At 39.6% G+C, this 27930-nt stretch overlaps 1 protein-coding gene across 1 annotated transcript; it reads right to left on the minus strand.

The window, feature by feature from the left end:
• Positions 1 to 265: 265 nt before the first annotated feature.
• On the minus strand, positions 266 to 27818 carry adgrd1 (adhesion G protein-coupled receptor D1). Its single transcript, XM_068704130.1, has 25 exons — positions 27429 to 27818; positions 27283 to 27319; positions 26811 to 26927; positions 25482 to 25604; positions 25186 to 25362; positions 23461 to 23718; positions 22153 to 22220; positions 21535 to 21684; positions 21310 to 21360; positions 19921 to 20044; positions 19464 to 19571; positions 18121 to 18196; positions 17074 to 17215; positions 8001 to 8074; positions 7343 to 7466; positions 5014 to 5117; positions 4788 to 4899; positions 4210 to 4363; positions 2653 to 2719; positions 2326 to 2392; positions 2051 to 2142; positions 1838 to 1964; positions 1700 to 1741; positions 1381 to 1473; positions 266 to 1289 (listed from the first exon to the last, which is right to left on the minus strand). Exons 1-25 carry the CDS (start codon positions 27501 to 27503, stop codon positions 1194 to 1196), a joined length of 2658 nt encoding a protein of 885 aa, XP_068560231.1. The 5' UTR covers positions 27504 to 27818; the 3' UTR covers positions 266 to 1193.
• Between the last annotated feature and the right edge of the window lie 112 nt (positions 27819 to 27930).

The raw sequence follows: 27930 nt of genomic DNA on the forward strand, positions 1-27930 counted from the left end.
AGAGAGAAAACACACAAATAAACACAGACTTTAACATGAGAACATACCGATTGATGAGCTGTGACACTTTGCAGAAGAAATTATACAGAATCACAAAATAAATAAATACATTATATCAGAATTACACTGCTGCTTCATCCATTGTTATCATGCAGTTGTTGTGTTGCACTGCCCCCCAACATTGAGCTGCATGAACCAGGTGAATCTTGGAGAAGTTCATTCAGGTAAAATAAGCATTGTGATAATGAATACTCTGAACAGATGGTGAAATCATTATGTCTTTATTTTTAAGGCACAAATCTAACACAATTTAGGAAAATGTACTTTAAGTTTATGTAGCCTATTTGTAACCTACCATACCCTGAAAATACTTACAATCTCTAATGTTACATTTTCTGCAAGTAAATTAAAGCAGATGTAATTGCTTTATTAAAGCTTATTTGCCTTCTTGCAGAGAGTTCGATGGAAAGGTTGCTACTACTCTCATGTCTGTATGTTAAATATGCCACCAGCAGCAGATGACTTTAGCTTAGTTTAGCACAAATTCTGGAAACAGGGAAAACAGATAGCATGGCTTGCTAGTCCGGCACATAACCGTGAATCCACAATGTGTCATTTTTACACATCTGCTTTGTTATATGATGTGTTGATTATTGACAGAGGCAGGCTAGCTGTTTCCATTCTTTGTGCTAAATTAAGCTAATCAGCTGCTGGCAGTGGCTTAATATTCACTGAACAGATATTTCTCAGCAAGAAATGAAAAAAGTGTATTTTCCAAAATGAACTATTCTGTTACATAAACTCTTGCCAATTAGTAAATCAACTGCAATATACAGAAGGACCATGCAACAGACAATTCCAGACGCTCCACTACTCAGAGCAATGTTGCCAGACCCTGAACCAAACTCCTGGATGTTGAGACTCTCGCTGACCTCCTCAGAAATCCCTGCTCTTGTTTTTGGGAACACAATATGTTTTTATGAGACAATAATAAGGCACAGTCCTTACAGTCTGTTTGTCTTTAAAGGTGAAGCTATTATTCAGCTACACAACATCTCCTTTGGTATCACTTTCACTTGAGCGGATGAGTGTCCAATTCATTGCATAACATAGTGGGCGAATAGTCTGACCAGTGTTTGTCATTCTACACTCGTGAGCTGCGGATTGCTCTCCTGCCACAGACAGAAATTATTCTACACGGCGGAGAGGTCGATACGATTGGCCGAGTTGGTGCTTTTGTCCCATGTGTTCATCTTGGTGGGCGTCACGCCGTCCTTGTTTCCATTCATCTAGAGGATGGGAAGGACAATGTTAGACTAAGGCCAGTGAGAATTGAACAGCTCATTTTTGCTTGAGCAAATCTTTAACACCAGCACTCACAATGTCTGAGTTGAATGGCTTCACATTGATGTTTCGGATGGAGCTGCTAGTAAGAGACCACACCTTGGTTTTGTGTTTGAAAGCAGCTCTGACCTACAGAAAGAAGCAAAGCCATAACAGATGATGGTGACAAATGTCAGGCAGAATACATCTCGTCATCCTTAATCAGAAATTAGGGTTGCAACAGAGAACATTGTCCCTTTCCTGCTTATTAGAATAAATATCTAGACTAATTGAAGGTTTAGGCTGTGTACACTTTCCTAAAAGACGTGACACATCAAAACATTTAAACATACATCTAATATATTTAGCATCATACCTCAGAGTTGAGAAGACAGTGAAACAAGAAGACAAAGAACCCCTGAGGAAAAGAGGAAAAAGGTTAACTTCAGTATGAATCTTCAGAAATAGATGCTAACACTTTGGAAAAGAAAAGATCCCAATGTGAAGAACTTACTTGTAACGAGTTGAATACAGCAAAAATATACAGGAACGGCAAAGAGTGTCTGTTGACAGCGAGAACGCCAAAGATCCAGGAAATGCCGAGTATGGGCAGGAGCACAGCCACTGCCTTTACAGTCAGCCTTGAAACAAAGCAAGAGACAACCATGTTTATATTACTTGCCTTTAATAATAGAACAATATGAAAAGAGTTTTTTTATTAACTCACTTGACTGCATTAGCATCTCCATGAACCCTGTAACTCTCTCCACTGATTCGAGATATGATCCTTGTCACAGATATCAGAATGCCAATGTTCACCTGGAGATCACAAAGAAGGGTATCTACATTTAACACATTTAAACAGGAGGTAAGATCTTGTTTTGTTCCTCCCCAAATAGACTACAAGTTTTACAATGAATACAGATTAAATTCTTGATAAAATTATGCAGCAAATTGTGAACTGTAAAAAATGACAAATGCTAATTGATGCAAATTTCTCACCACAATGACAAATAGAGCCGGTGCCACAAAAGCCCAGATGGCTCCATTCGTCAGTGACAGCCAACAGCTGAGAAAACAAGGAGAGGGGCAGGGGTAAAAAAGAAAATCACACAATGTTCCCCTCCAAGTAAAAATGCTCTAATGTCAATATGGAATGACGTGTAGTTACGATTAACCTAAAAGCTTTTGAATAACATTGAACACAGTTGATGGTTCCAATTTCTCCCACAGGTGATGTCATTCTTATTCAACCCCACCAAGCTTTGACGGAATAAAATCAATTCCACATAATTCACAGGATTTGTTCAAAGTGCAGGTCATACTTACTTGTCAACCTCGCCATAACTGTTCAGAGCTGATGTCATGGACACCACACATATCACCAATGGAGAGCCTGATAGGAAACAAACACACAGGTTACTTTCACTAAAGATGTCACATAGCACCCATGATGACTGGATTAACATGCTGTGGGGCCCCATTGACCCCGCATTTATCCAACTCTCTTTGCACTGTGCTTGTTCCCTGCTGCGTTCAAGTACCAATCAAGTTCAAATGTATTTATGAATATGCATCAAGTACATTTGGTTCCCTCCTCATAAAACCATTTTTTAAAATTTTTTAAATCCTGCATTTTTAGACTAGCATGTTTGCATGCTAGTCTTCCTCCTGTAATACCTTTATTAAGGTACTGAGTACCTTTAATCAAAATACCACAAACATAAATTGACCCACACTAAATCTGAGGCTTTGAGGCCCCTGTGGACCTGGGCCCGAGGCAGTTGTTGCCTTGTTAATCACAGCATCAAAACAAGTTACAAGCACTCTCATATTCTTGGATCAACAAGACTGGAATCAACAGAAATATTTAAGAATCATCTCAAAACAACCCAGTAAACCTAAAAGGCTTTGAGCAAGGCCACATACATTTATGATAGATCTAGGCCAAATAGTGATTACAACACAATTCATCTGGCATTTTAACCTTCACAGTGTCATCTGAAAGTGTGCCTCAGTTAATTTTAGCAAACAGCCTCGTGGCCCTGTTAAACATCTTGTTATAGAGTCCAACATAGTAAACTCCCCCCATTGTCGCACCTGTCTTTGGATACACTTTTACCCCCTGTGGTGGTTTTATTTATCTGCTGTGCTGATAACTGCTAATTTCCCTGCAAATAATCTTTTGATCTTTTGGCTGGCCAAGCCCAAAGGTTTCCAGCATGCTATACTACAGTACAAGGAAATGTTTACTTTGAAGGAGGAAATGAAAGATAAAGTAGTCAACAGCCTTTTTCAAAGCTAATAGCAGCGGCAATTAATTATAAAACAAGTATTTACTTTTTATGTATAACAGTTATACTTCAACTGTCAGACGAGTCTCCAGTTGGCCACACTAAATGATAAATCACTCTGGCCTGAAGAAAGAAGTAATAAAAAAGGGATAATTTTTCCACTAATGAGTTCAGCATGTGAAGGACTATGCATTCTTCAGCAGCCAAAGACAGTACGTATGTCCCAGATTCTTTTTTATCTGTCCGTCAAACTCCAGTTCACTCAGATCCGGAGAAGCAGTTGTTATGTTGGAATGTAACTCAAAGCAGATTTATTCAACAGGGTCATAGTTCCTTACTTTTTGTAAACAATACTGGACCAGTAAGGTCACATAAAAAATGGTCAAATCATATTTACAGGAATGGCCTGGTGTGAGGTAGAGGCAGGACATTGGGTGAAATTAGGGTCAATGAAATAAGATGACATAGTGTATTCTTGAACACACAAATGAGAAAATGACACACAAGGAATAAGAAAGTAAATATGGCAACTATATCATCGTCTGTGTTTTCCATCTAAGTGTAGTAATTCAATTCTGCGGAGCAGACCTACCCCAGCCGATGCCGTAGTAATAGAAGTGTTTGCTGCCCTCAGAGCCGAACACCTTGACCACCATACTGTAGAGGTGGAGTCCCTCCACCAGCATCCAGGCGAAGGCGCTCAGAAAGAAGAAGTGAAGCAGGACAGCCATTACCTTACAAGGCAACTGAGACAGGGGACAAAATCTGAATTTTTACCATCAAAACATTCTCTTTTCCATCATTATTTATGAATGCATTATTATCACAAGGCATTTTGCTAATCACTATTTTACTTTTTATCTTTTATCCTCTGTTCTGCTTTTCTGTTGCTCCAGTGGACTGTATTTTTTTTTTTTTTAGATTGACTATTTTTCCTTCTAGGAATTTAATCATTTAGAGGTTGTTTAACTTAACCACATTTTACATTGTGTATACATCATCTAAGTACACACAAAATCTCATAATTTATTCTAATAATCTGAATATTATCAAAATAAACAACAATACACTAACCCCATCATTATCATTATAATAGTCACAATTAATTTGATCACTAATCATCAATCATTATGACCAGCTTCAACAACATAATCTGTACTGTGGATATACCGTGCCCGGTTCAAAGCGAGAGCTGATGAGCAGTAAGATCTCAGCCACCAGGATGGCAAAGGACAGGTTGGCGTGGATGTGGTAGCGTTGGTTTCGGATGGTACTCACTGACCTGCAGAGGGACAGCATCACATTAACTTGCTGTAGTGCTCAGGTAATAACAACACTTAGTAAACATAAAAAGTCAATGTTTTGAATACAAATGTACAGCACAGGTGATACTCACGACAGAACAGCAAAAGTGACCAGAGTGATGGCAAGACAGAAGATGGAAATCGAACAGCCGACATAACCAATGGTTGATAGTGCCACCCTGTGGCCAGTAGTGAGCTGTGTATAAAGACAATTCACCATCAACAACGACCAAGACAACATGTACAAACATTATTATTTTGCCCACATGGTGGGTGGTTGCTACAAATGCACATACAAATCTAGTTTAGCCTGTTTCATTCAGCCTCTATCATTAGCCAGGAAATTCAAAGGGGCCCCGTGGAGTTTATGATGATGAGCACAATGCTGAGTCTCATTAGTATTTATCAGGCAGGCTACTCTCCAACACTGGGCAAACTGTCATAAAGCTTTAGCATAATGGTTTAATTCCTCCTGTCTAAGTTGGATAAAACACAGATGTTGGAAACGTTTCTAGATGAAATTATGAAATCAGATTATGTGTATTATGTTTTAACAGTTTTGGTGCTAAAGTTTTTCACTGTAAATGTGCAGTCAAATACCTTTTTGTTATGATTATTGATTATGCAAAAACTGCATTGCCCATGAAGCTGATAGATTGTGTTTCTCCATAATGCACATATTCATGACATATTGGCCCCGTGTATTGATGTTGTTTTGGAGTACAGGCTATTTTGAGGGTTTGGATATTGTTATCCATTAACTGTCTTCACATGTGCCTTGTCATTAACAAGGGCAGAGGAGTCTCAGCCTTCCAGAAATGGGATATGTGGGATGTTCCCTTGCAGCTGAGGGATGAGGCAGCCCACTAATTAGAGACTGGCTGAGGGAAAGTATAGCATCAAACAGACTTCTGCGCCTTAAATATAGTGCTGGCCCTCTTAGCTGCAATAAGAAGTCCTCTTTTCTATTTAAAGAAGCAATCGTGGATGCTGACCACACTCCCATTGCACATATTCTTGGATAACAAAGAGTTATGTGTGACTGTGGTGACAATGGACACAGGTTTGGCATTCCAAACTGCTCTACAGATAATATTCATGTAAAATACTGTGCAGGACAGCGTTCAGAGAAGAGAAAGACTGTTATCCCAGATGTTTTAAGGAGACAGTTTTTGGAGGACAGTTTTTGGAGGACGGTTCAAAGGGACGGTTTCTAGTTTCTGAAGAGAGCGTGGTCTTTGACAAATAGTCCACTGACCTGTGTAGTGAACCCAAAAATACCACACTTAATCATAGTTGTCTGAAGTACTTCTGTATAAAACCACCAGTGAAACCGACATTGTGACTGTGTAGGTCTGCTTAATTAATTGTGCAGCACAAGGACCTGCACAATTCTTAAATTGTGCAGGTCCTTGTGCTGCTGTCTCCCTCTCACAGCTGTTCAAAATTATCTACAGAGAGGAACGATAAACTGTCCAAAGGCTAAAGTGGGTACTTCTGGTTGATGGTTTACTTTTTGGTTAACCACTGCTTCCTGTTCAATTATGTTCCTACAAATGCACTTATTTTGTGACAAAAACACAGAGGGAGGGACAGACTTTTGAATATGGCTGGTGTGGAGGGAGAAACCTTCCTCTAAATTGTTGTGGGAGGTTCACTGTCTCTAAAAATGTCCCTTACAACAGATGAAATGAAAAGCACCGTGGTGAAAATTGTCTTGTTCACAGCAGGTGTCATAGTGGGAAAAGCACAGGTGTTACTAATACCATTAAAAATGGCTACGTTCAATTGATGTTTAAGGCACGACAGTTGGACAATAAGCTGGCATGCAAAATTCCAGGACCATGGATGTATTATAAGAACTGGTTAACAGACTCAAAGATGGGGCCCATTCACTTCAATGAAAATTGCTCGCCAAGCACATAAGCAAAAAGGTTTTCTGGCTTCCGGGTTTGCCTCTGTGTTGTGCGGGCCACTTCTGTGTTTCTCTGACTGGCCCCATATGTCTGATTGTGCGCTCGGTCCATAGACTTTTTATTACTTTTCAAGGGTGTGGGAGAAATATAAAAATTGATAAACAAAGCAATAATTGACACTGTTTGCAATTCTTGGTGCAGCTTTTACAGACGTCTATTCTATTTTATTTTATGGTGGTCTATAGGGAAAATGCTTTTTGGGCCGCAGGGGATTTTTTTCCAGTTTCCTGAGTGTCAACTAGAACACAGCATGGCTGAGATGGCATCGTATCCAGCTCCCTTAATACATTCACCACCAGGGCCCTGAAACAAAAGCAGCTAAATGGAATTCAGCAATAATTTTGTTATTTACACCTGTACCTTTCCCGCTGAAGCATACCATTGTTAATATGGGAAGAAAAAAAATACATTAGAGCAGCTTTAAAGAGTAGCAAAAATGTCATACCTTTAATGGCACCACTTGCATAAGTATGGCAAAGTTGGTGAGGTGGTTGCACAAACACACAGAGTACGTCATGTTTCCATCAGAGCGTACACAACCTTCGTTGGACCATACCACCTCATTTGAACTGAAAAGGATGACAATTGTTCATTATTTACAGAGACTGCTGGCAAGGATCCCTCAACATGATCCATTGTGGGAGGCACTCAGAGAATCGTTTTGCTGAATTTACCAGGGCAGTCTGACAGGGCAATCCGATAATTCACTTTTCTTTTCATGAGCTTCAGGGCAAAGAGGAGTAAGGAGAGGAAGCCTTTGAATAAAACTAAAGCATACTCCCTTTTAAAATGATTTATGCTTTCTTAATAGTGTTCTGGCTCCATTTATGTTATCGCCATATTACTTTTTTTTTTTGGGGGGTGTTGCTCAAGATACACCAAAACTGAAACAGGAACACATGTAACACTGGCTGCTTTTGATTTGAATGACAAAAGGGAAGTACACCTTTTCCAAATCACTGGTCATTACTTATGATTTAGAGTCTTTAAGACTTGAACAAAACATATGCAAAGAGGCGGTAATCAAGATGAAAATCTTTTTGGCTCTACATCTGAATGAATAATTGAGAAATGCTGCATCTAAATCATGAACACAGACCCACCTGTAGTCCAAGAAGGCGCAGTAGAGGAATATCTTATTGCTCTGATTTAGGACTTGCTCTTGCTGTTCTTTAGTCTGAAAAAAAAAAGTTGAATGAAATGAGATCTGTAATCACCAGAGAAAAGTATGTGATAAAGGACAAACATTTGCTTTAGGATTTTACTGGCTTATTGAACTACATGCAAAAACTCATTACATGAAAATGTACTTTGATCAAGACGACGATGTGGAAGATGTATATACCTTTCCTTTATGCTCTTTGGCTTTCTTTCTATCCATATGCAGACTGATCAGATCTTGATACATTAGATAAAAGCTTAAAATATTCCATAGTTTTCTTTTGTATCTAAAGATGAGCAAACCACTTAAAAATGTTGCTTCTGATGCAAAATAAAAACCCTTAATCAGTGCTTAAATGCCAATAAAAAAGGCTAAAGAGGTCGGAGACCATACTACATGACAGAGAAGACGCAGATCGACACTCAGCACAGGTGATGATTACTCTGAGAGAAGATTCCTGCTGTCTTCAAGAATCTTATTTGATTATAACTCACTTTTTCCGTGTCATTCCTTAATATGAGATTTGGAGTCTCCGGAGACAGTGAGCTAATGGCTACAGTGCAAGAATGCAGTAATTGGGGCTTGGCCCTGGTTTCAGGTCAAACCACTACCCTCCTCAATCTGTCATCTGAGGAAAACAACACTTTCATTGGCAGTTGGGTACTGAGAGACTGCACACCTCTTCTCATTCCCCAAGCCTTGACTCTCAGACTGAATAAGAGTATGATTAGATGGACTGTGTCTGCACTATTTCCTTCTGGAAAAAGTGAGCGAGAGAGAGTGAAACCGACACTCAGGCTGTCTGTTTCCTGGCCCATATGCTCAGTGATTCATATTACAAAGCATAGCATAAATAAATAAATAAATAATACGTTGACTTCATTGCGTAACCATATCGTTGCTCTCATTCTGTCTGTTTCGCACATGCAGCTCTTTAGTCATTATGTATTGTGACCCTCGAGATGAATGTAATGGATGAATATTCATGTGAACCATTACAGCAGGCAACACAATGGGTCCAAGAACCATGAGAGCGCCATAAATGCACCCCGTCATCACAAGCCGGCGGTCAGCTTTGAGGAGCTGCAAGCAACCCCGTGGGTAAATTTACTGCTCCCCTGTGGGTTTTAATAAGTCACATTGCTTGTTGGGTGTAAATGAAAGCAGATGGAGGAGAAACAAACTGTAATTGGCACACTGTAAGACCTGCTTTATAGTGTCGTGTTTGCTCTTTAACAATCGCTGAACCTTTAATGTTCCTGTGCAATGAAGACTAATTATCCACATTAGGCACAAATATGAACCTTGGTTCATGGGAAATAATCCATCAATATCAAACTATGATATGTACTAGACACAAGTTCAAATATACATTGACTAACAGACCTTCACACATATAAGGAGCTCTCTTTGGCCATGCTTCCTCTCTAGCAACTGTCTGTTTGTGGTACATCCAGTGTGTTTCCAGTTGATATCTGAGGAGAGGTGCAGGAACCTGAAAGTCATTGGTGAGTGTTAAAATGTAGTTGGAGATCTGGCCGAGCTTTGCGCGCACACCGTTGTTCCCTCAGGGCCCTGAGGCCTCAGCCACCAGCCAAGACTGGAGCTGGCGCTCCAACTCTTTATTAACAACAGAAGGCCAGCAAACACCGCCTTGGAAATCACTTTGAGCCTCATAAGGAGAATAGATGTAGAGAGGAAGAAGAGAGCGAAAGCTAGTGACAGCAGAGGGATACAGAGTGACAGCTGATAGAGGAGAAGGGTCAGAGAGAGAGAGAGAGAGAGAGAGAGGCTGATAAATCATAGATAGTCAAGGTATCTCTGGTGCTTCTGTGTCTTCGATGTCTTCAATTGGAGCAGCTACAGTGCTTACTTACCACAACTCACTCTCCATGGTAGTGAAATGCAAAATTGTTTAAAATTGTTTGATCTCCAGATTCACTAGCAAACATCAGTGGTGGAAGATGTATTTAGATACTTTACGTATATTACAGTATCAATGCAAAAATGTTTAATGAGTCTTGAGTGTTGACTTGGATTTCAGTTGACACAGTTGCATGGGGGTATGAGAACTGTAAATCACGATGCGACTCTTTTGGAGGGAACAAACACTTTTAGCTGACATGTGATCATCAACATATGTATAATATGACAGTGTTTTCCATAATAGATATTTAATGGTGCATCCTGATGACTTGCTAATGGCAACACACCTCTGCCAGCGGATTTTCTGATCTCTCTAACACATTACATTACATTACGGTCATTTAGCAGACGCTTTTATCCAAAGCGACTTACAATTCAGTATTTATCTACACACCGTAGACGCAGCTACGGGAGCAATTTTGGGGTTAAGTGTCTTGCTTAAGGACACATTGACATGAGACTAGTAGAGCAGAAGCTGGGGATCAAATCACCGACCCTCTGATTGAAAGGCGGCCCTGCTCTCCACTTAGCCACGGTCACCCCCCACAAAGCACACCACGTCTTTTTGCTGCTTTATGACTATGTTGAGCCTGTTGGATGAAACAATGAGGTATGAAAATAAACACTCTCATGCATCACAAAAGCATGTCCAAGATGACACGCAGCAACCAGCAATTTGTGTAAATGCAAGCTTCTCTGTCCTCTGTGGTGTCTTTCTGACCTACCATGACTGGCACAGATAGAAGCCGGAGCCCTGTTGTGGTTGAGCTAACTTCAAGAAATAGCGACAACATATGTCTCTGCAAATCCCAAGAAATTGGGCAGCTCTGGGCTAGTTTAAATCTTTTGACAGCTGGTTCTCAAGCAAGGCGCAAATAAAGAAAAGATGGAGAAGCTACACACCCATCATCCTTATTTAAACAGTCAATTCCAAACATACAGGCTGGGGCTGGTAGAAATACAACCAAAAGCATAAACACACACACACACACACACACACACAAACACATATATATATATATATATATATATATATATATATATATATATATATACGTATATATATATATATATATATATATATATATATATATATATACGTATATATATATATATATATACGTATATATATATATATATATATATATATATATATATATACGTATATATACGTATATATATATATATATATACGTATATATACGTATATATATATATATATATGTATATATATATGTCTGAAATTATGTTTTGTTTAAAGTAAGACTGATTAACCTTTGTATTAATTTCTATCTTAAAGTATAGTATCCTGCAGTGCAACCAGTTAAATATATGCTATTGTTAACAAACACAAATGTAGATATATAAAAAAAATCCTATTTCAGTTATAGTAAATAAAATTAATCAAATTGAATGCAAGCTCTAATTGACAGAATATGGATACTGAGCATGAAGGTTCATTCTTAACTTTAATTTGGATTTTTGGTCCATTTACTAGCTTTTTCCAGAGCTTGATATTTGCTTGAGAACATGAGATGCAGTTGAACGCTACATAAAGGGCTAGTAAGTGGACCTTGAATAAATATAAAATATCACTTACAAAAAAGTCCTGCTCACACCCACTCATTCCATCCAGCATTGGTACAATAATATGCAGCCACGAGAGCAAAATAATGTAAATACAGGCTTTGCTTGTGCTAAATTTAAAAAAAGCAGGGAAAAAAAGGACACAACCATGTGAGTGAAAAAGTCAGCGATCTTCTCTTTTTCCTTCAAACGTTCCAAATATTTGAGAGCACAGAAAGCCACGGTGTAATTTGGACGCCCCTTTCTGCATTTGGTATAGATATCAATTTTTAACAGTGAAGCTGTCAGCAGGGCCCATAGCAGTACTAAAACCCATCAGTTACACTTTACATAGCGACATAACATCAATTAAAGCTACCATCATCTTCTGTTTTTGTGGAAGTGTACTGTAGAAGAAAGGTAAAATATGAGTCAACAGAAAGGCACAGATGTAGCCAAGTTTTGACAATGGCTAAATTGTTCTGCATAACAACAGAGCGGCCATACATGCATTCCCCAAAAGCTACATTGACTGCTCTTAAATCTAGTAAGGGAAGGAAACACTTTAATGCAGTATGTCTGGGAAAGGCACACCAAGGTATAATGTAACATTGCTCAGTCCAGCAGGCCAACCACAGCTCAAAACTTAGATAGACACAGAAAACAACGAGACGTGTTGATAGCTATGCAGGGTGTGAGGAAAACTGGGGACAATTAGAAACCCCAAAAATGACAGTTGTTTTTTTTGACGAATCACAAAAAAACTGCACTGTGGCCGTTTTTGTTCAAAACAACAAACATGACTTTTTGAAGTAAACTCACATTACAACGACAAAGGTTCTCCATGTATGAATGTATATATGTTCCCACAGGCTTTCATATGAGGCCACTGTTATACCTCTCTGGTTTCTGGCTTGTTTCTGTAGGAACATGTTTGCATTCATAAGTTGAGGGCTGCATATTGAGCCTTTCAACAGGGGAAATACATGAGATCAAATAAGGTTTAATAAGATTTTTTGTTGATGACGTTAGGTGATATATTTCAAATCTTGTGGTTGTACAGCGTCCTTTGTAAACCTGTCAAAAAACTCAGCATGAAAACTTGTAGAAAACATTTTTGTAGAAAATTTGTCAAAATAAAATTAAAGCACAAATTATATCAGGTTACGCAAAGAAAAAAAAGGTTTATGAACATTTGAATGCAGACTCAAAGCAGATAACAGTGGAACTCAAAGTTCCCACACTGTTTGAGACACTGAAGTTACACATGAACATGCTTACAAGTATGACATTTATTACTGATTGTATAGTCGAAAACAGGGCAAAAGTTTGCATTTGAAATTTAAAATGTTTTAAATTGGTATTCAGATGGCCACCAAAAAAGGGTCCTGCAAGGTTCACCAAGTTAAATTTAATATGTTTTATTACTAGATTTTCCATTTATTATCAGATAAGAAAATTTTATTTTGGATATTTACTATATTACTATATACTGCTTGAAAAGTGACTTTAATGATTTATTGATTATTGAAATGTTGCAGATTAATTTTCTGTTGATGATCTAACCGACTAATCAACTAATTGCTGCAGCCCTAATTATTATATCACATTTGTTTTTTGCATTTCCAAGCAGTATATAACAACAACCCATAATGATTTTAATGAATCAATGGTACACAGAGAAGCAGCAGAAAGTAGATGAATGGATGAATGGATAGATTAATTAAACAAATACAAAATTATGAATTTAAATTCAATGAAGTTCTTGCTAATATCAACACTTGCACATTACTGTAGCTATGCTATCGGTCTGATGGTGATGACAGAAAGTCCATAAACAAAGATGGAAAAGCGTCCTGCACACTCAATCCATTATCCCAATAATCACAATTTTAGTTTATAAAGGTTCAACGTCTCCCAACAACCAGAACGCAATCAGATACAAAATAATTTCATACTTAACATTACTGCTTATGACTTTTTAATACCTTCTAAGACATTTTTATAAAGGGAACTAAATTAAGTGTTTTTTAAGACTTTTAAAGACTCACAGGTACCCTGCAAAAACAGTTATTTTGCCTTTGTATAACCTTGTTATTGATATAATTTTCAAGAGTTTCATCTTGACATTCTCAAGCCTTTTCTACAGCAACAAATCTTTCAACAAATTCATAAAACACAAATTTACATGATTTAGAACCACAAATTATTTGTTAACATTATTTGAGGCCAATACCTACTTTTTTCTGAGCTCAAGCTCTGCTCTGTTCAGCACTACCAAGAGGTGGTGGTCGCGAGGTTTGAGTGGTTATGGAAAGGGGGTGCTGAATGGGAGGGGCCGTAAAGAGAGACTCTAAATCTTTTGGCAAGGGAGGAATAGCAATAGCCAGACCTCCATCTGTGATTGATCAGCATGTTGGCTCACACAGCTTGGTTTGTATGTGTGTATGGATGGGTGTGGGTCGTTAGGAGAGAGCGAGAGACGGAGGAGAGTTTTTGACCACAAGGTTTAAGCTGGGCGTGTTCTAGGAGTTATAAAAAGACTGGCAATATAGGGTGCTTATTATTGTTTCAGAAAGAACTGATACCAGCATTGGCCTACACAATTAACAGCATTGGTATCAGAAAGTGTGAGATAACCTTTGCATGTTTATTTTCAAAGTTGCTGAACAATTGATCCACCAGCTCCAACAAGTCTAGACATCTTTGTAAACACAAGCCACCCAGTTTCCCCTTCTGCCCCTGACCTCTTTACTCACTTCCCACCAAAAACTCCTTCACGTTCTTTAAATCATAGATGGAAACAACTTAATGGATGATTTAGTCATGGTTACTTGTCCAGTCACTTGGTAAATATTTGAGTAATGGGTAAAGAGTAATGTTCTTCATTTTGAGTGTGTGTAGAAAATACAGTTGTTGTTTGAGCAAAAGTTTTGGAAAACACTCTTATTTGCTTTCTGAAAGAGAGATGAAAAGATTGATACTACTCTCATGACTGTCTGTTATCTTAGCTGACAGATGAAATTATATAAAGGTGAATTGAGGGACAGACAGAGGCCACCTGTGCTGCCGCCCAGTCCCATCCTTTTGCCTTGGCCCTTCTTAAGAAGCTGCCAACCTAACACATTGCTTTATAAGCCCGTAAAGCCAGGCCTGCTTGTCAAAATCTGTTTTTTAAATCCTCAGAATTTTTACCCTATAAATCCACTTTGCTCATGAAATCAATCTTTCCATTCATTCACTTCATACCATCAGCATGATGCTTTGACGGAAGACGAGGACAGAGAAGAGGTGTCGTCCTTTTGTATTAATGTTTAACTACTCACCCACGATGCCGCCCACCCTCCCTTTTTCTCCCCTTCGTCTTTCCTTAGGCTCCCTCAAACTGAACCTGAGTCAGACAGCGGTGATAAATCCCTGATGGAGCCAGGGTCCAATCAACACCACAGCCGAATGGCGTGTGAAAGTATGCGGGCCTCCTGCAGCCTTGATAACACCTTGTCTGGGTATCAAACCCGCTCTGTGCCACATAACGTGTGATGGCTGCACCTCAGCTCTGACTGAGTCAGCTAGGAATGGCATGACCTCAGCAGGCTGTTTCAGTGTGCTCAGAGGGCATCAATCAGGACTGCAAGGTCAGTCTGACACCAACCACATGGCTTTGACCTTCTGTGAGTGGTACCTGCCTCGACACAAGGTTCTTCACAAGTCTGTGACTCCATCAATCCACGGTACAATACATTTTATCATGGCAGGTGTCAGATAGAGAAAATGGATGACATTTGGGTCTGAGCCATGAAAGTAGGTGCCTGTTTGTGCAGAACAAGCGATGGCACCTAGAACTTGTTGTTACCATAACAGCACAAGAAGACAGATGAGGAGGATGATACATTTCAGCTTCAGACACACTCGGTCCTCCCGCTAAGTTTTAATGAAGTCACTGGGTGTTTGTCTACTTTCTGGGGATAAACAGAGAGGTCAGTTGCAAATCTCTTACTCTCGGCCACTGAACTGGTGCCATGAGAGGACATCTTCAAGGTTTAACTTTAACACAGTAAAGAGCGACATAAACAATGACGTGCAAGTTCGGCCTCATACTGTGTGAGCCGCCCTCCCTGCCTCCAAGCTAGGGAGGTGATAAGTATCCATTTGCTGCCAAAGACATTTAAACTCCAAAAATAGTTGTATTCTGACTAAATCCGTCTGTGCAGCAACGCAGTTACAGCAAAACAAACCTTTTTCTGAACGCAACCACAGCCAGAAGTGCACTGTGCCAAATTACGATGCAGCTCCTACATAAAAATCTTCATCTAAGCTATGCAGCCTAAATTAAGTTGACATATGCTTGCATGTTGCATTCCAATTAGTATGTGTCATGTTAGTAATAAGTATAACAGCTTATTCGGAATGGGATAGAGGGGAAAGAATGTAAGAAACCTGATTTATCCTTACATCAGAGGAAAAGGCAATCCAACTAAAATAGAAACACCTTGACTCAACAGACAGCAGAGCTGTTGAGCATCTCCAGCACTACCATAATAAAGGAGATTATAAACCTTCTCCCATGGTGTCTGCTAAAACAAACACAGTAATCATTGTCACAGGAACCAAGCCAGATGATTGCAGCATAAACATTTATTTCACTAGGGAAAATGAAGGCAAACAAAGCAATATTACCATGGTTTCATGAAGCTGCATGGCTTTCATTTGTGCTCTTATGAGTGAAGAGAGAAAAAAAAGGTATTGGTAATTTACTTCAATAGAAAGTAATTCTTGTAGGGCTTATAAATTAAACAGAACCACATTGTTGTGGGGTTTAGTCAACTGCCTCATTAATGCTATTGTATGATAGTATAATATGCTATCAACACAATTAATTTAGATGAAAAGAATGGCTTCAATAATCCTGTTAATGTGCAAAAAATAAAAAATAAAATATACATGGCTGTGAGGAACACTGCCACGTTTCTGTCTTTACAGGGAAGCAAGCTAATTCAATACACATTTTTAATTTTCATTATGAGTTTCAACTGCATTCCCCATGGAAAGATGGCATAGCTCCTGCCATAAAGCCGAAAAGAAAAAATATGCTGTTCATAAAAGAAAGTTATTGTTCCATTCAAAGCGCCCTAAGTCTGCAGTTCAAATGTACATAATCAGCTTGCTTTCTGGAGGCCACATGCTTCGTGAGGCAGGCTAATGAAAACCAAAATAGGCTTCATTCTTTGTGCTGCTGGGTGCCCAGCTGCACAAGCCTCGGTTAGTGATAGATAGTCATCTTCTTACATAAGAGAATGCCAAAAATAGAGCTGATAGATTTCATATGGGGGGATCCAGCTACTGTAGCTTCAGGCAAACCAGGGCCGTCTTTCCTCTGATAAGGTGGGTGTCCCACACTTAACAACTGCGCCAGCCAACTAGAAAAGCACTAGATTTTCCAGTATGACTGACTCACACAGAAAGTAAATAAAGACATGAGCCAAAGATGAAGAAACTGGGGCATCGTATGGGTTGATTCTTACCAGGATGTGGGTGAGGACAATCTTGATGACTGGCGCTCCAGAGAGGTTCACTGACAAGGCCGGTGAAGGCTCCACTTTCAGAGAGATCAGACAGCTTGCTACCTGGATCTTGTGATCCTTAAAATCAGCTGCTGCATTAATCCTAAGAGACAAAAAAAGAGAGGGAAGAGATTCAGAGAATGTAAGAAAAGAATGGCAGCGTGACAGGAACAAACAGGGCATAAATAAGAGTCAGTTACAAATAATAAAGAAAGAGACAGAAAAAAAGAACATCAAGAGAGACATAATCAAATACAGTCAGATATGTAAAAACAAAACTGGTACTCACATTAACACATACGTGTTACACACCAACCCAGAGCACTAGCGTTTAAGTGGGACTTCGATCATCTGACTATATAATTAATCACACTGACAAGCAGCGGCATTGCATCAATAGTTTTTCAAGGCAATCTGATATGTGACATTGGGATAATACAAGCGTCACCTCTCTATCGTGATACAGAGAAGACATTCTCACCCACAGAGAAGTCGGGCAGTGGGAGAGCCATATTAAAAACGATCAATCGCAAACACCTCCAAATGTACTGTCACAAATTTTACATTTTGTACTTGAACTTCTCTGAAATATAAAGTGGGAAAAACAGGTTGCTTAAACGCTGTTATGTCAGGTTTGGTAAAAATAAAAATTGCAGCAAGAGTGGAACAAGCTGGGTCAGTGATGAGACAATAACAGAGGGGGATATGTAGAGCTAATAGCAGGGTGTATCAGTCAGAAGGTTGAGTGGTGAGATGAGAGATAGGCGAGAGGACAGATAAAGCCCTGGCCCCAGGCATCAGTCGTTCTGTGTTTCAGGAAGCAGGGGCGTCTTAGTGCCAGTGGACCCGATTCCCCACACAGGAAGTACAAAAAGAGAAGCTGGAACTTTTTTGTTGTTGAATGGCTTCAACAATTTTGTTTAGAAAATATTTTCGGAGATGAAGCCCTGGCCGAAACTAAAGTGGTATGACTGACTTTTCACATTGGGTGTTGTCCCGTTCTCTTACTTGGTCTTGACAGGGTTGATCTCTTTGTAGTAGTTGTGCATGTTGTGGTAGAAGAGGCCAACGATGGTGGTTTGAGCTGAAGAAAAGAAGACAACATACGGTAGTTGAACGGCTTGGGCTGCGGGCTGGGAATGTAATGCAGTGCCGCTAAAATGCTCACAAAGAAGGGAAGTTAATTAGCGCTGCCTTGCCGCCGCATGCTGGCACCGGCAGGCTAATAGGACGACCGTATGCTCGCACAAGGGTGAAAGATAGAGGGCCGCAAACCCCGTGGATGCTGGGAAATCTTATGAAACCTCTACATGACTTCACCAGGAGAGCAGGAGGTCTGGTCCCCCTCCCCTAATCAGATCTATCATCCAGCTCGGTCCCACCTCAATACTGCAAGATAAACAATGAAATCAGAGGAAATCCTTAATGATTCTGTTCCTCCTTTCAAAGGCCTTCCACCCTGGCCCCGCTGACTGTCACGACAAAAGTTCGCTGATGTCAAACAAACAGGGGAGTTTTCTACAAAATTATTTCGACAGAATGCCCCCCGACAATTTAGATCTCAAGGTGGCCAGTTTGCTTGTACAACTCTCTCTTAAGGAGGAGAGCGCAAAAGGAAAAATATAATAAAGTATCCAAACACACCAATGTGTGGCATGCTTTCCCCTTAATTGGGTTATAAAACCTCCCCTCAGGTATTTCATACAGCCAGGTATCCCGAGCTATGAGTTAATTTGATCCTGGCTGTAATGTGTCAAGCAATAACACATATTCAATTTCTGATTACAGTCCTTTAATGAGTTATTAAAACGGTTTATTCCAGTGATTGTATGGCAACACAGTACATGTAGCAGCCAGGTGGAGTCAAGGGAATCTGACCTGAACACAAACTCAAACACGCAGAGTTTAATGCCCACCGTAATTACTGCTCTCCCTCACTCCACTATGTAAGTCCGTTCTTTTTAATGACAGAGGAAAGTGGAGAGAAAGTGCTCTCTATTTCATTCTTCCTGTTTTGAATAAAAGGGTAACTGCCAACATTAAAGTCATAGCTGGATTTCTACGGTGCACCATAAAGTCACACAAAAGCTCTCATGGAACTCCTGTCCTACACTGTATGCTATGTTAGCAGTCTTAAATCTTAGCATAATAAATTACTGGCAAATAACAAGAGCCTCCAAGCTGGACAATTTTCTCTTGGCAGATTCAGACCACGATTAATGTGCTGTATTCACACTCAAGAGAAGCTACTACTTTTTATACACAGAATCCTCAGTCTAGGACACGTCCGCCTTGTACATCACTCAAGACATGTCCCTGAACATCTGTAGTACTGTAATAGTTGCACTTACACTGCATGGCGAAAGCCTCTCCAGGCACCGAGATGTAACTCTTGCCTTGTGTGGGGAAGCGGTAATGTGGCAGGTTGTAGTTCTGTGGGAATTTCATCAGAGAGTAGTCTGTGGGGGTCAGAGGTTGGAAAAAACAAAAACTGTTAAAAAAAACAGACGTTGAGGCAAGCATCAAGACCCATCTGTTTCATCATTGGGTGGATAAAAGCTGTGAAGCCCCCCTTGGGACAAGGACACAAGCAAGCTTAGTGGCAAACTAAATATTATGCAAAAAAAAAAAAGAAGACCTACACCAGTGAGAGGGAAAGTGGAGGGGTTTGAGATCTGCTTTTCTGACCTGCATATGTCCTCTGATTAAGAAAACTAATGATGTCAGCTTGGCGCTCCATGTCCTTCTACCCTAACACACAAACTTCAAACAGTGAGTCACCTTATGGAGAGCTGACAGCATACTGACCTGCAACAGAAGATGTTCCACCAAGGGAAATGAGGGAGTTCGGGCTGGGCTCCAGGTTAGTCACCATGTGTTCCATCACTCTGTCCACGGTCTCGATCAGACCGCTGACCACAGGGATGGACTGCTGCTCAACAATGACCACACAGACATTTTTTCACAATCAATACACAGTTGCTGCATCCAGTGTGAAGCATTGCTTCATGCTAACATGGTGTAACATCTTCAGATATTTCTTTTTAAAATGTAACTTCTCTTCACAGCTTCCATTTATAAATATAAAATAGGTCAAGTTAAATGGGTACACAAAGGACAATTTGCTTTTCATGGAGAGTGTGTCTTCTGTGGCTATGGAGGGAGCTTTCCAAAGTTTAAGAAGATAATTGTGATCATGGAAACCAGAAAGCCTGTGCTACAAATCAGGGAGAAATATGTCAACATTACCGGATAGAAAGGAACAATGAACTGATGCTATTGTTTGTGTTATGGCAAAAGCAGAATCCAGTGTTTTTAGCAGGCGTGTAGAAGTGCTGTAAACGTAAAATTTGATTTCTACCACAGTAAACATTGTAAACATGAGTTTATGGTCTCCATCTCTTGTTTCAAGTCTTCTTCAATACAGCATGATGCTCATTTAGTAAATCATGGCCCCATTTAGCGGCCAATGTTGCTACAAATGACAATTAGGAGATAATGCTTAATGCTAAGATACTTTCTAGCATTTAGCTATAATGCTAAGCTAAGGAAAGGTAGCACAAATGTACTATCTTGGATATAACTCAATTGAATTACAAAAGGTACAAAAAAATTGAGGGCAGCATACAAAGCCATACGATGTAGATTATAAAAGTCATACAAATCTTGATACAGAGAGACATTTTTCAAACACTCAGCATGAATTTGATTAGAGACGGTAATCACAAGAGGCTTGACTGAACATTGTATCTGATGTCCAAGTTTTGCTCATACGTGAACATCTGTTTCAGCTTGCTCCTACTAAAACAAGCATGCTGAGAAGTCAATGTGCTGAAACCACACATTTGCTCAAAATGCCTTTCTTCTGTTTGTATATAGGAGCCTGGAGATTATGCTGGGATGTGTCTACAGTTAAGGAGGCTCCAAATTTACATTCAAATCATTGTGTTGTAGGGCAGTTTATAGTCAGCAGTGCTGTCTTACACAATTTGCACCACTGAAGACCACTGTAATCCTGTGTGGGTAAACTGCCAGGTACTGTTATTGCTGCTGGCCCCATTTGTCCCAAAATATGCAGTGTTAAAATCTCAAACTCATGGATCCCTTCAGTGCGTTGGATTAAAGTATTCACCAAATTGCATATGTTACATTATGTCATGGTTAAACATTGCACAACAACAGTGTGAACTCATTTACCTCTGGCAGCCCTGGAGAGGACAGCACTTCTTCCACACTTTTGAGAAAAGCCTGGATGGAAGAAAATGGACATCACGGAACTGTTGCATCATATGCAGATGGGTGGGCATTGTGTCTATGTGTGAACTGTTTTTTCAAGTGTAATGTGTGTGTGTGTGTGTGTGTGTGTGTGTGTGTGTGTGTGTGTGTGTGTGTGTGTGTGTGTGTTGGACTGTGCTCCAAGACCTGTGTGAGGTTGTTGGCAGTGTTGTGAGGAATGGTCCTATTGGGCAGCGCCTTAAGGAAGCCCAACACCGGCAAAGACTCCGGATCCTGGGAGCTCTGGACCTCCTCTCGCTGGCCGCTGACGACAGGATTACTCACTTCAGGGGCGCCCTTGGGAGACAACACATCAGGCATCAAATTAAGTTTACAATCAGGAGGTGGTTTCCAAAGGAGCACCCATTTCCAACATACACAGGATGTTAAGTGACTGAGTTCGGGAAATTCTCTTTGGACAAGTGATTCAGTGTTGCTCTTTTTCAGCCTAGTGCCCTACAGGGAGCCATTTTGTGCGTACTGTTGAGCAGCTGTCTCCACTTTCTTCTATTTCTTTATTCGTTTTCTACATCCAAAGCCCTTTAATAAACAGGACGGATCTGTTCACATGTGCTCTCAATATCCTTTTTTCCAGCTCCTCTATCTTCAAAAGGAAAGAACAGCTCAATAAGAAATAAACTGTATGCAAATAGTTCATACCATTTCTATGTCGCTGCTATATTTGTGAACAAATAATTCATAGATGTAGGTTATGCAATTACATTTAGGTATTATATCTTCCAAAGTCAGAGTTGACAAACTTACAGCTGTTGGTGTAGTTGAAGTGACTGCTTTAGAGACTCTGGGTGTTGTGGCAGAAATCATGGCCTGGCCTACAAAAAAAAAACATAACAAAGGGCTTTATTACAATGTGTGAGGAACCACACTGGTGACATGTATACATTGTGTTAAATTTTATAGTTTGGATATCTCCATTTTAGAAGCATTTTTGTTATTCGATCCTTGGTTGAACTTAAACTTGCGAAGCTGCTGTAATGTAGCTGGGTTTTATCAGCTTACAGTTTATGAGGCTGGACCATGCCCAGTCATGAAGATAAAGACAGATTACAACCTCCACAACACTGGGATAATCAACCACATAATACTCTGCCACTAGCTTCTGTACAAGGCTATACATTTTATGTCTTTGTTGTCTTTTAATAAAAACAACACTAACTAGCCAAAAAGGCCATATATGGACGTACATTAGAGGTATAAGTCTGAACCATTCCTGCTCTTCTTTGGTTCAATGCAACATTTTATAGGAGTGCGCTGCAGAAGTAAAAATATTTTTCTGTAACCATAACAGTTGGGCTCTTTGCGTCTGGTAATGGTCTCTGGAATATATTGCTTTTGGTAACTACTTCGGAGAAGAAATTCAGGCAGCGTGCATTTTATGCTTCACATGTTGTGAGCAGTTGAAGCTTTAACAGTGCACAGTAATACTTTTCATGTACTTTAACCATCTTTAACCGTCACTGATATGCTTCACACGCAACAAAATAAGATGCTGCCTACTTGCTAAAAAAGTGCATTTCATCAGGTTTTGATCATTTGTCAGACTATCGTGAAATGTATTAATATGTATTATCACACAACATAATTATTTTATTTATAAGTTCTCGTAAATGTCAACATGGCTTGTCACTCTACAGACCAAACGAGGTTAACAGCGAGAGAACAAAAACAGTCAAGAGTCTGAGTTTTTTGTCCTAGCGTGTAATAACCTGTCAAATTAAATCATAATGATCTGCCCCCTGCGACCCAACACGCCTCTGCACTCTTCTAAATACTTATAAGGCAGAACTATGTGAGCCAAGTCACTTATATGGCAGGTGGTCATGATAATGTTTTCGGCAAGAAAAGCCATTTGACAGGGAGCGGGGGTATATTTGTTTAGTTTAATATCTTGTTGTTATGCATGAATGCTGTGGATGGAATGTAAGGAGGACAAGGACGCAAATTGCTTTTAAACCATTTCCTCAGAGCAGGGTCAAGAGGGAGGATGCATCATAACAGATATGCCACATCGTAGAATGAAGTAAAATACTTTTCTAGTGCGTGATGTCCTACCTGTGGCTGCACTGTAGTAGAGCAAAATCTCGTAAGGAGAAAGGGCCCTTTCCCAGATGACAAACTCATCGAAGGCACCGGTTACATAGTGACCATATGCCCTGTTGTTGCCAGTTCCAATGACAAGGTCAGGATAGGGATCACCATAGTTCTCTGAGACCCTGCCAGCTGTGTCACCAGCGGTGAAGGTCCCGTTGATGTAGACCTTCAGACCATCCTTTTTCGTCCATGCAAAGAGAATGTGGGTCCAGTAAGGCCCTGAAAAAGGAAACATACTACTTAACTAGTATGTATGATTTATGTATGGCAATGGAAAAGAGGGTGATTAGAGCACAAGAAAGAGAATGATCAAAAACTGAGGAGGACACAGGAATTCAGCTATTAATATGGCTTTTTATCTAAAATCGTGACATGGTAGACTGTTACAACTCTAACTCCTTTAGGGTGGTTACTTGTAAGGTGTTAGCATGCTAATGTTTGCTGAAAAACACATAACACAAAGTACAACTGAGTCTGATAGGAATGTGTGTGGAATCTTTGCTTTGCAGATTCATGTAAGTTAGTACAATTCATTAGAGAAGAAAGCTGATGTTAACTGAAAACGATGCTAATTGCTAATCAAAATAGTTGCTGATTAAGATAATTTTCTGATGATCTGATGAATTGTTCGGCTCTTAGTTTGAGCTCAAAACATTTTATTTGTGTCTGTAATATCATGACAGAGAGTAAATACTGTGTACCCACAAGAACCTGAGGTCAGGTCTGTTTTGGTCCTGTGAGCTCTCTCCAGTCAATTTTACACTACAAAGAACTTACTTTCCCCTTGTTTCTCTGAAGTAAATTGACAATGAGGGGAGTCCCATTAGGCAACACATCTGAAAACACTTCCACTAGCAGAGCAAAACACATCTCAGTTGCGGTTAGAATATAAACCATGTGTGCCAAAGACCCATTTACATGTTTTAACCCTCTCTTTCTCTTTTTTTATGCAGAGAGATCTATAATGTTACATTCTCAGCTTTCAGTGATAACTATATTTGGTCCCAATGCACCTCCAGGTTTAATCTATCACCCTCAAAGCTTTTCCTCACATTTAAGAGAGGACTGACAGATGACATGACACACATATGAGACCCAGATGATGTTTGATCCTCTGTAACTGAACATTAAAATCTAAATTGAGTTACGACGCCTGTGAGCACAACCTTGAGTAACTGCAGCAAAAACAAAGATGACAGAAGACATTTGAGAACAAAATACTGGCTCTAAAAGTTTCACATAACGTTAACCCTCGTGTTTTTTTCTTCTTCCATTTTGTCAAAACAGTTTCAGCTCATTTAAATCCAAATTTTTATTTTCAGAATTGAATTCAAAGTATTGGTCACACTCTTATAATATTTAGAATTTCATCTAACTCAATCACCAAATATACTTGTAGTCTATTTTAGAAGGAAATGACCGCATCTCATTAAACGTCCATAATAGTTGTATGTTTTGTGATACAGCAAAAGATTTATGAAATTTATCCTCGACTTGCCAAATCAACTGTCTGCGGTTACATCTGGTTTCAGTTAACCAAACCATGAATGTAATTACATAACAATTTATGGTTGAAGACAAAAACATATATATTTCCAAGACCAAAATACATTCCTCATGGGTGCCGATGGGGAATAAAGTAACTGAAAGAACTCTGTGATACAAAGGCAAATTCATCCGCAGTACCTGGGACTCTGATGTTGGCCTTCCATCTATGATTGTTGCCTCTAGTGTAAAACTCAACATATCCTCCAAAGGGATTGGTGTAGATAGAGAAGCCATTGGAGATAACCTTCCCTCCAGAGGCTACAGCAAAACGGGACTCTGCCTCATGGTTTTTCCAAAAGAATGAGAAGGTAATCCCTAGAGAATGATAGAGAGATGAAAAATCACCTGCAGCCATTAATATAAGAGACTCAAATGGATTGAAAATAATTCCAGTTTTGCCAAATTATCATATGCAAAAGCTATAGTGCACTCACCCTCAGGACCACACCATGTAGGGTCACTAATACAAGAGTTCTGGTACTTTCCAAAGTGGAGAAAGGTACCGCCATTATCTCCATTTAGAAAGATGCCTTTGTTAACCATTCCCTCAACAATATCTGCAGCAAAGTACAAACAAAGGGTGTCATTTCGCTTGAAAATTATTTGCAGTGTCTATAGGGTGTCTACTCAAGTGCCAAAATATTCCAAATGTTCAACAAATTAAATTACCAAAAGTCCCTTAATATTTAACTTCATTGTTTATTAAACTGTTGAACATGAAAGTTGTACAGCCTTCTTGGTATCTCATAAAATAATACAAAGGCATTAAACAAGTGGCTTGGATGCTAATACAAGCTAATTAACAATAACAAACAGTGAAAAGGCTCAGAATTCTTCCTTTGTGCTGAATGGACAAAAAGACTTAACAAGGACAAACTCAACGACTCAACCATATATAGACACAGAGAGGACAACAGGGAGCGACAGGTGATGCACAAATGAATTTCAGTGAGCGGAAAGTGATTGATCCTCACCTACTGTTGCAGAAATGTTAGTGTAGGCAGAGTCATTGGTATACACATAGGAAGAGTTATGGGAGGAAGGGAGCACAGTGTGGTTGTGGATTCTGAGAGCTGGACAAAGACAACGGAGAAAAACAGTGATTCACACCTATATAGACACATAACAGAGGACACAAGAGAACAGTGAGAGGAAGACAACAGGAGGAACGTGGTGTGCAGGTATGAGACAGAGTGATGCTGAGCTGAGTGTACAGGGGCAGCGTTCAAAGAGTTTCAGCTCTTTTCCTCTTCACTTGAGGATTTCTCCTGAACTCAGAGTAACTCCACATCATACTCAAGTCTATACCTGATCCCTCTTCAACTTTAACATTTTCATAAAACCTTGCACTGACTTATGGAGAGACAACGAAGCTGCAAAATCTACGCACGTGGAAGAAGTTATTGTCTTTCAGTCCGTCACCAATTAAAACAACTCTAAGAGCAGAATAATGATCTATTCCCTACATTTCTTTAGTTATTTTTTAGACATTTACCACCTCCATATGATGGAATACTGCATGTAAAGCATTGCAGAATTTTAAATCACAAGTTACATCACACACCAGATATTCTGTTCTACAATTTCAGTGATAAATCTGACCTACAATACAAACACTCTGAAAACAGCAGCACATTTAAAAAGCACAATGGCTGTGGCTGGAAGGTGGGTGGTGAAAAAAAGCTTGAGACCATGCAGAGAGCAAGACATTTAGCTGGTGCATTCCCATGAGTATAGACAGGTCTGTTTATGTATGCACATACTTATGTTACTTCCGTTAACATAACCTGGTCTGTTTCCAATCTGGTCCCACAGTTCATGGATTCCATCCACAGCGTCGAGAGGCCAATAATGTGAGGCCGAGGCCAACACCTGCAGGCCTGAACGGAGAGTTAACGGGTAAACAAGCATCCAGAAAGGGCTTTCCCCCGCAATCAAGCTCTGTCCCATTACTCAAAATGTATTTTCCTGGCACTTCGTTTTGGATTTTGGGGGGATTAAAAGATTGATAATAATGAATCCAACAGCTGTAAAAGTTATACAAACTATTCTGAATAATGAGTAGGGCAGTGAACAAATCAACAACATTCTCTGGTTTGGTGAGCTTTGACAATTCACATTGTTTTTCTGATCCCACAGATGTTAATAATGTAATCTTATTTAAATTTGGCAATTTGAAACAGCATAGAAAAATGAAAGCAATCACACCACCACCCATACAAAATCCATTACTACCTGGATGCTTTGCAGGTTGTACCACTTGAGCATAAACCTGTGAAGAAATCAAATGTATCTACTGTATAAAGACGCCATACAAGAGGTGATCAGACATAATATAAAAGGATGAAGTCAAAATGTGTTGTATGTGTGTATGAGCTTACCTTAATACAGGAGACCAAAGCTGTAAGAAGGTGAATTCGCAAAGAAAATTCCATATCTTTTGTAAAATGTATCATATAGTCTTTTATAAAACAGCAGTTAAATCCCAAAATAAAGATGAATCCAGGAGAAGTCACTCATTATTCCAAAATATAAAAACTTTTGATCAGTCCAGTTTCCAAACTTAGAAATATAGATAAATAATAATAACAGTACTAGAACAAAAAAAAGGAATCAGTTGAGTGTCCTGGCATGAGGCAGAAAAACTTCGGAAGTTTCCCTTCTCATGATAAAAATCCGAACACCAACTTCCATGCAGAAAACTGTAATCCGTGATCGTGATTCCTAGAGTGAACTAGTACTTGTTTCTTTGAGTTTCTGTGGCTGCATCTGGAAATAGCAAGGAGCAAAGAAGCTCCGTACTGGCGTGTTGGACCGAACGTGGGAATTGCAAAGCGTGATGTCATTTTTGGACCTTCTGAGGAGGGGCGTTGGAACTGTGCG

This window comes from Cebidichthys violaceus, unplaced genomic scaffold, assembly GCF_023349555.1.
Source record: "Cebidichthys violaceus isolate CVI_PGR_0920_01 unplaced genomic scaffold, fCebVio1.0.p SCAF_9, whole genome shotgun sequence".
Lineage (NCBI taxonomy): Eukaryota > Metazoa > Chordata > Actinopteri > Perciformes > Stichaeidae > Cebidichthys > Cebidichthys violaceus.